The following is an 8,843-nucleotide window of genomic DNA, read 5'->3' as shown; positions in this document are numbered from 1 at the left end:
GACCATAGACAGATAGAGAGAGAAAGATATATGTATATCTATATCTCAATACATACATATGTAGAGACCTCACAGGCATGACAGTAGCAGAGAGCCCACCTAGTGTACGTACACTCAGTCAGTCATTTGTCCACCCTCATAGTCGTCATTATGCTTCTGCTTCTTCTTCTCTTCACAAGACTCAAGCCCTCTCTAGACCATACAGATATATACCAAGAAACATATACAGACACGCGTGCATATATCTACGTATATAGATCACCTATGATACACAGTACACATGTATAGGTGTAGACACGTATACTTGATGCGCTTTCTATTCATACACTTCACATACGCGACCTCCTCATCCTCCCTCGAGGTCTACATCTACATAGATATATATAGGTATGTACATTAATATAGATATATATGTACGGATGTATGCATATATAGGTATATACATCGCTCTTGAGACAGCGAGAAGAGAAGAAGAGAAAGCAAAGAAAGAAGGAAGAGATAGAACTATCGGTCTCTCGATCTTTTCCCCTTCCTCGTCTACAGCGCCATCCCTCTCTTTCTCTTTCGTTCCCTCTTTCTCCCTCTCTCTAGAAAAGAAAGATACGAACAGTCTCTCTTTCATTCTTAGTTTGTGCTTACGTTCTTTTCTTTTAGGTTCTGTAGACGGGTCATGATCTTCTCTTGATCGTACTCGCGTAGAAAATTTCCTTCACGCATTTCGTCGAGCTTAAGGCGTAGGGAAGCGCTCACACGTGCTAAAATGACCGGGGCTTGTCTCCGAATATAAGACTGGTGGCGCTTCAAAGACTTCAGGAGCTCGAGATCGGTGAGTTGCAGAGCTGCGGCAAGATGAAGAGAAAACTAAAGACACAGGGAGAAAGAGAACAAGCAATCGAGAAAGAAGAAGGAGGAGAAAAAGAGAACGAACGAAAGAGAGAAAATTAGAGAGAGGAAAAAAGAGGGAAGAGAAAAGAGAGAGAAAGAGAAAGAAAGAAAAGTAGAGAGAGGAAAGAGAAAGAAAGATAGAGGGAGATAGAGCGGTTCAGAAAAGAATAGAGACAAGATAAGGGTGTGGCGACAGGGAGTTGTATTGATGAGCGTTGATCTATATACATGTACGGATGGATGCAAATACATATACACAGATACACAAAGATCTCTCTTTCTTCTTCTCGCTCTCTATATGTATATCTCCGTATACGAAGTAGCTACGTCTCTATAGAGAGAGAGAGGAAGAGGGAGGAAGGCGCGCGTTGTAAGAGCTATACAGCGTAACTCGGGCGTGCGATAGGCAGGAATAGATCAGTCGAGAGAAACGCCTGTCGATTGATAGAGAAATTATAGATAGCTTCAAGATAGACAGACTAAAGATACATAAATAGACAGAAAGCCGATAGATAGATAGATAGATAGCAATCCATTCAGTGAGGGCAGATAGAAAGATACGCTCTACAGATAGATCGATTCAAGACAGACAAATAGATACACACCGGCACCTCTCTCTTTCTCTTTGTGCATATGTCTATACATACATATATATATATATATATAGAGAGAGAGATGTATATACAGATAGTCCGATACCTCTATACATATATATATCTATATATATTTATGTCTGTGTATATGCAGGTGTCCTGAGTGGAAATGACGTACCTCTGCTGCATCAGCGGTGGCTTTTTGTACGTTCCTCGTTGTTCTTTGACTTAGAGCAAGATCTCCCGACTGCTTTCCTTTCATTCTCAGTTCCTTTAATTTGGTCATTCGCATGCAGTGCTGTCTATACAGCCGATTAACCTCTTCTTTCAACACTTCTGTTCGCGTCCAAACAACCTCTCCTCTCCCCGACCTTTTCTTCTCCTTTTCTTCTTCTTCTTTTCTTGCTTGACTTCCCTGAAGCGACTTGAGAGAAATCTTTCTTTCACACCCTCCTCCTCGTCCATCTGAAGACAGCTTTCCTAAAAGCAGAGAGTCTATATCCACTGTAAAGAGATAGACAGGAGAGAAGAAAGAAGAAGGCGAGGTGCCGTTGCTCTTCATACTCGTGACCTTCTGCGGAAGAGAAGAAGAAGAAGATCGAAGCTCTAGTGGACTTGGATGAGAGACTACGCATGTGCATGTGAGATAGAGAGAAGAGCGAGAGAGTCTATCCGAGCGTGGAGAGCTATTCACGTTAGGAGTGGAGTGCTCCTGCTGATAGAAAGGTAAAGAATCTTTCTCAAGGTAAGAAGACGACGAAGAGAAAGAAGAGAATGGATTCACATTCTCGCTAAAATGGAGAGAAGGACATCTCTCATCTTCTTCTTCTTCTTGTAGACTCTCTTCATTCTTTCTTCTCTTGGCAAGATCTGTATGGACATATAGAGAGGCAGAAGACAAGAAAACAAAACCGCCTTCGCTTTCTCCTCCTTCTCCTGTATTAGGTGAAAGATGGTCGTGGACCTTGAAAAGAGAAGAGATCGATAGAGACGGAGACGTGAACTGGAAGAAAAGATCTTCTTCTTCATCTTGAGAATGTCTTCTTCTTCTTCCTCCTGAAGATGGCTCTGTCGCTTCTCCCGTTCCTCTTGAGTGTCTCGAGGTCGATAGGAATTCCACAAGGAACACTTCCTGAGGCGTCAAAACAAGTCGGAAAAGAGGAACTTTCTCTTGATCTTCTTCACCCTTAGAGTTGCAGTGAGAAGCAGGAAAGCCAGAGGAAGAGACGAGACGCCGTTTCTTGAAAAGAGGAGACAATGAAGATGCAAATGAAAACGAAGAAGAGGGAGGAGAAAGAATACACGAAAAGAATGGATTTCTGCTGGGTCTCGTTTCTTTGATCTTCTTGTCTTCTTCCGTCTTCGTATCCACAGTGAAAGACGGCTTCGAGCAAGAAGTTTCAGGTGTATATACACCTGCCGAATGACCGGGGAGATTATGAGGAGGGAGGTCTTTTTCATTCTCCTTCTCTCTCTCAAAAGACGGAAGTTGTTCTTCTCGTATAAGAAAGAACTCAAGTCTCTCTTGCTCTTCTTTCTCTCTTCTTTTGCGGAGATCTCTTCTTCTTCTCGCCTTTGAAGAAAGAAAAGAAGGAGAAGAGAAACGCGGGAGAATATCTTGATAGGAGCACCATAACTGAAGCTGTCCTGTACATGTAAGAGTGAGGAGCGTCGGAAGCGGATAAGAAGTGACAAGAGAGACAGAAAGACAATTAAAAGAAGGAAAGCAACGCCGAGAATCTTCTTTCTTCTTCATTTCTTCTCCTATTCTCTCTCGTCCATTCTCTTCTTCTTGATCACTCCTCTTCTGACTATCTTCTTGATCTTCGTCTTCTTCTCTTTCTCTTGTCTCCAAGGAAGAAGAAAGCGAGCCAAAGCAGAGAGAAATCTCCTGAAACGCCGGCGATGGAAGTACGGTCGAGCAGAAGGAGTTCTTTGCAATTCTCCCTCCTTTCTCTTCTTCTTCTTCTTCTTTTGTGTGGATTCTCGCATGAAGAGATTTAGAGTGATATCCTTCTTTCTGCAGTTCATCCAGCCAGAGAAGCAGCGGCTCATCTTGAAGATATTTCATATCTAAGAGACTCGCAAGTTTTCTTTCTTTCTCTTTCTTCTCACATTCCGTTTCTAGGTCTTGTGACTTCCCACAACTCGCCCTTTCTTCCTCCATGGTTTCCCTTCCTCTTTCTTCTTCTTCTTCTTTCTTCTTCTTCTTCTCCTCGCCTTGTTGCTCGTCTCTTATCGCGAGAGCGGCATATCTACGGAGTTCACGTAAAGCGCAACGAAGAGAAGACGGTAGGTAAGGGCATCTCTTAGGTAAGACAGGACAGACAAGGCCAGGAGAAGGAGAAGAAGAAGAAGCGTCTGCAAAGAAGATGAAGACGGAGAGAGAAACCCAAAGAGAATTTAGATCTGATACTATCCTCTTACACTTCTCACTCTCTGGAGTGCATCCAAGAGTCAAATCAACAGGCACAGGAAAAGAAGAAGAAGATCGAAGCTTCTCGGTATCATGAGGAAAGTTTCCCATCTCTTCTTCTTCTTCTTCGCTTTCGCTAGATGAGTATGTAGTACGGCAGCAGCCCGATTCTTCTTCTTCTTCATTAAGAAGAGAAGAAGAGAGAGATGAAGGCTTCTCGACATAGAAAAATTTCTCTAATCTCCCAACAGATGAAGAGGAGGAAGAAGAAGAATCGCTTCTTCTTCTCTTTTTCTTGAAGGAATGAAGTATCACTTGCAATTCAGGCATATCGGTACTCTCAGCCACATCAAACAATCGAAGCACTCCTATCTTTCTTCTTCTTCTTCTCGATCTTTCTTCGTCTTCTTTCTTCTCCTTTTCCTCTACGACACCTTTGCCGTATTTCCCCCCTTTTTCTTCTCCTGGGGCTTCTTCATGCTCTGTCTTTCTTTCCTCTTCTTCTTCTTTGGCTCTCCTATCTTGGGTGCTGTTCATCTTCACTGAAGAGAAAGAAAAAGAAGAAAAAGAAGAAGAGGATCGATCCCTTTCATCGCCGTCGTCTGCTATCTCTTCGTAAGAAAGAAGAAGAAGAGCTGTATCTGAGAAAGGGTGAAAGAGACACCTCTTCATTTCTCTCGGAAAAGAAGAAGAAGAAGATTTCCATGAAGATGGAGGCTTCATCCCATGCGGCGGCTTGAGATCTTGAAAAGGCAACGAAGAAGAAGAAGAGAAAGAAGCCGCCTCTATCTTACACTCTTTCTCCAGTCCATCCATTATCTTCAATCCACGGACATGAAAGACCCTCTCTTCTTCTTCTTTTCTTTCTCCCTTCTCAGTAGAAGAGCCGCCTTCTTCCTTCTTTCTTTTCATGACGGTCTCAAGCACAGAGGAGAGAGAAGCGACGGCACATACACAGTCGGAAAGAAGCGCAACGACGGAAGAAGATGCATTCAAGCACAGATAGAAGAACGGTCCTTGTCTTTCTACGTCACATCCTAGTATATACACATTCACTGTATACGACGAAGAAGAAGGAGATGAGAGATTCTCTTTCTTCTCCTTATGGTGATGCGTGGCGAAGAAAATGTGGAGTTCGACTACCGTACATGGGAGATCTTCTCCTCGGCTTATATACGAGGTATATTGATGTCCTAGAACGACTGTGACTCCTTCTCCTTGAAAAGAAGAGAAAGGAGATGAGGAGTGGAGCATAGGAGAATGAGGGCTATCCCTTTGTGGAAGTAAAGAAGAGGGGAGATGAGAATCCGATGTGTTAAGAAGATTCTCTCTTGAATGAAAATGATAAGAAGAGAAACAAGAGGAGAGAGAGTTTGAACATGAGAGCTGCGGATAGAGAAGGCCTTCTCTAAGAGAAAAGGGAGAAGAAACGAGGGCGCTTCTTATCTTGTTTTTCTCCCTATCTTTGTCAGTCTTTTCGAGAGATTCTTCTCCAGAGAGAAAGGTAGACGTATCATCTTGTCTAAATTTGGATAGAAGAAAGTCTTCTGATAGAGCTGAGGGGGAAAAAGGAGGTAAAGAAAAAGAAGAAAAGACCTTTGCAGGCTGTTGGGAGTGAAGAAGTGGGCCTTTATTTCCCGGTGTCTTTGACGAGATATCATCATGATCAACATTGGGACTTTCAGGTGTACATACACCTGATTCCTTCGGAAGAGTACAAACACACACTCCTCGAGAGATAGATGCGGGAGAAAGATCTTCATGAAAAGTAAAGAAAGAAGACATCCTTATACCTGTTTCATCTCCGATCTTCGATTCTTGACAACGTGGAGCTTTCATGTCTCCTCTTGCTCCACATCTCTCATTTACATGGGAGGTGCTCGCCCCAGGTAAAGGCGAACTAGAGAAGAGACCTCTTTCTGATATATCTCTTGTCACACCTATCATTCTCCCTCCTGCTGGATCTGAAGAAGAAGAAGCAAGATTTCTTGGAAATATTCCTTCTCGCTCTGACTGTAGCAATCTCGAAGAAGAAGGGACGTTTAATCTTTCTTCTCTCGGTAGCAGAAAGTCACTCTGTTGAGATTTCTGTGGAAAAAGAGCGGCGGCGGTCGAGGAGGTGAACAGGTGGGACGTAGAAAGAGAAGAAGAGGACGACGAAGAAGAAGAATCTGTAGGAAATAAAGAGGAACGAGAAGATGAAGGCCTACTACTACTACTGGGGAGTTGAGCTGAAGGTGCAGGAAAGAGAGAGAGACCCGGCGAAGAAGAAGAAAGAGAAAATAAAGGCGAAGAAGAAAACAGGCCTGGAGGCGGAAGGGAAGAAGATGAGGATGAAGAAGATGGGACAGACGAAAAGAGAGAAGAAGAGGAAGAAGAGATACGCTGGGTAGAAGATGTAGAAGAGGATGAAGAAGAAAAGAGTGATTGACTTGGAGTCCCTTCGTCTTTGGGAAGTGTTGAAGAAAGAGGGGGCCGAGAAGAAGGAGATTTTCCTCCTCCTGAAGATAAAGATGTAGGAATACCAAAGAAACTTGTCGTCATTTTATCCAAGAGAAGAGAGAAAGAGAGGACGACAACCTAAAACACCTCGGGTAGCAGCTGACTATACACCCGAGCAGTGAGCATGGCTGCATGCCCAAGAAGGATTTCAGGTGTACATACACCTCGCGAAACGAAGAGAAAACAACAGGCAAAGGAGATCACACTAGAGGAAAGAATTACTAGATACTCTTGAAGCTGTACAATGAGATAAGTCATGAATGCTCCTCTACATGGGTCGAATGGTCCAGAGAAGATCGTTAAGCGACGGTGTGTGTAGTCAAAGAGAAAGGCAGACAGAAGAAAAGGAAGGAAAGCCGCCGTCCATCAAAAGACTTGATACAATTGAAGAAACTCTGAGACATCGGAGAGAAGATCTCTTCGTGACAAATGCATCCCTCTAGTGAAGAGAGAGAGAAAGAAAGGAACAGGAAAGAAAAACGAAGCGAAAAAAAGAAATCCTTCTCTCTCCTTTCTTCTCTTTCCAGAAAAGAAGAGATAGAGATCTCTCTTGACACTACGACTAGGAAGAGAGCAGCATTTGAGAGAAGAGCTTCACACCTTCTTTTCTCCTTCTCTCTCTTTCTCTCCCGCGCGATCTTGCATGCAGTCGTTTAGCACACACAGCCTACCAGCAGAGAATAAGGAGCCGGCCACGACGTCTCACTTACACCTAGGGGCATAGACAAATGAAGATCGCAGTCTCCCTCGCAGTTCGATTGAAAGCTCTATCTTTGACGGGGATAGGCAATCTCTTTTCTCCTTCTTTCTAACTTAGCATGCTTTGTAAAGACAGAAAGAAGAAGATTATGTAGGAGGTTGGGGAGAATGCATGCATGCTGTCGACGTAACGAACGAGGCCGCTTCTATACTTTGCTAACGTAGAGCCGTCATGAATGAGTGTGTTGACTACCTTCTCATTCGCTCTGTCTGTTTATGAAAAGCTATAAGAGAAGAAGAGGGTCGTGTATATAGCAACCCTAGGTCTATGGATGAAGGCTTTTGCCTCTCTCTCTCTTGTTTCTTTGTATGAGGAAAGGAGTGTGTATGGATGTTTCTTGTATGTCTTCCTCCATCTCCCCTTTGTCCCTCTCCCGTTTACTTCCTTTCTGCTATCTATCGCATGCGTCTGTATCGCTTTCTCTCATTGTCTATGTGGGGACGTAGCCATAGAAAGAAAAAGAAGGAAGAATTCCATTAGTGAGAGAGACAGAGAGGGGGGTTCATAAAGAGACAAGAAGAAAAGAAAGAGAAGAACAAAGAAAGAAGATAAAGCAGGGAGAAGAAGAAGAGGAAAGATTCATCGAAAAAGTAGGAAGATAGGTGACTTTTTCTTCCTTCTCTCGTAGACCACATGTCGATTCTCCTCTGTCTTTACCTCCTTTCACATCAATACATAAATAGAGATAGATAGAAAGGTAGACGAGTAGAGACAGATAGTACGATAGATGACTAGAGAGTTTTATCTCATTCGTTCAGTCAACTCTGTGATCTTCTACACTTGGAATTCTCTCTGCGAATCTCTGTATCTCTTTTAGAAAAGAGATTTTACATCCCTCCCTCACATGGAACTCCAAACTACTGTCACGTCGTTCGGTACCCTCGTCAAACTCTCTTCATGTGGACCGAAGAGAAGTCTGCTACGAAGAAAGAAGGAGAGATACCTTAAATTACTATATCATAATCTTTCTTCACTCGCAGAGAAAGAGAAGTCCATTCGACCCAAAGACCGGAGCTGCTTGGTTAGCTACGAGGGAGGGAAATCCTAGAACTCCTGTCTAGTATAGTCATTCTTTCTACGGCAAAGGAGAGCGGAAGAAAAAAATATTAGGAAGAGGCCATGCATCTCTCTCCTTTTCTGGAGGATCTTTTCATTATTAGAAAGGCTTCGCGGCCGCCTTTACGAGATTTAGAAAGAGCAAGGTTTGAGAGAAGAAAGAGAAGTTCCTTCTTCTTATCAACGTGTAGTAGTAGTAGTGGTCAGTCACACTCTTCTTCTTTTACCGAGGGGTGGGTAGAGAAGGACCACCTGGTCACTCACGAGAAGTAACTAAGTGAGGACCAGGGGATTTACCGTATATAAGGCGAAAGGCAACTAGAAAGGAGAAGATGAGAAACGGAGTGAAGAGACAGATAGGTATGTAGGGGCGGGGTTTCTTCTTTATCGTTGTTTCGCTTGAAGAAGCTCTTTTTCTTCGTTTGCCCCTCTTTCTCTCAAACACTCCCTTCTCAAGAAGTCTTTTTCTGTTACGAGACACCTCTCTCCATACATGTCGAGGTGTACAGACCGACGACAGGTGAGATTCTTCTTTGAAAAAGAAGCAAAACAAGAAAGAGGAAGGACGACGTCAAGATATGGCAAAAAGGAAAGACAAGAAAAATACGAAGAATCAAGAAGAACGAGAAAG

At 43.3% G+C, this 8,843-nt stretch overlaps 1 protein-coding gene across 1 annotated transcript; it reads right to left on the bottom strand.

The window, feature by feature from the left end:
- Window positions 1–624: 624 nt before the first annotated feature.
- Window positions 625–6,919, bottom strand: CSUI_002165 (armadillo beta-catenin-like repeat protein; the record flags this gene model as incomplete). Its single annotated transcript, XM_068062367.1, has 2 exons — window positions 1,657–6,919; window positions 625–861 (listed from the first exon to the last, which is right to left on the bottom strand). Exons 1-2 carry the CDS (start codon window positions 6,436–6,438, stop codon window positions 625–627), a joined length of 5,019 nt encoding a protein of 1,672 aa, XP_067925657.1. The 5' UTR covers window positions 6,439–6,919.
- Window positions 6,920–8,843: the final 1,924 nt, after the last annotated feature.

Source organism: Cystoisospora suis (assembly GCF_002600585.1).
Source record: "Cystoisospora suis strain Wien I chromosome Unknown contig_902, whole genome shotgun sequence".
Classification (NCBI taxonomy): domain Eukaryota; phylum Apicomplexa; class Conoidasida; order Eucoccidiorida; family Sarcocystidae; genus Cystoisospora; species Cystoisospora suis.
Note: the sequence above shows the minus strand (reverse complement) of the source record. Positions and strands in the feature narration are given on the sequence as shown.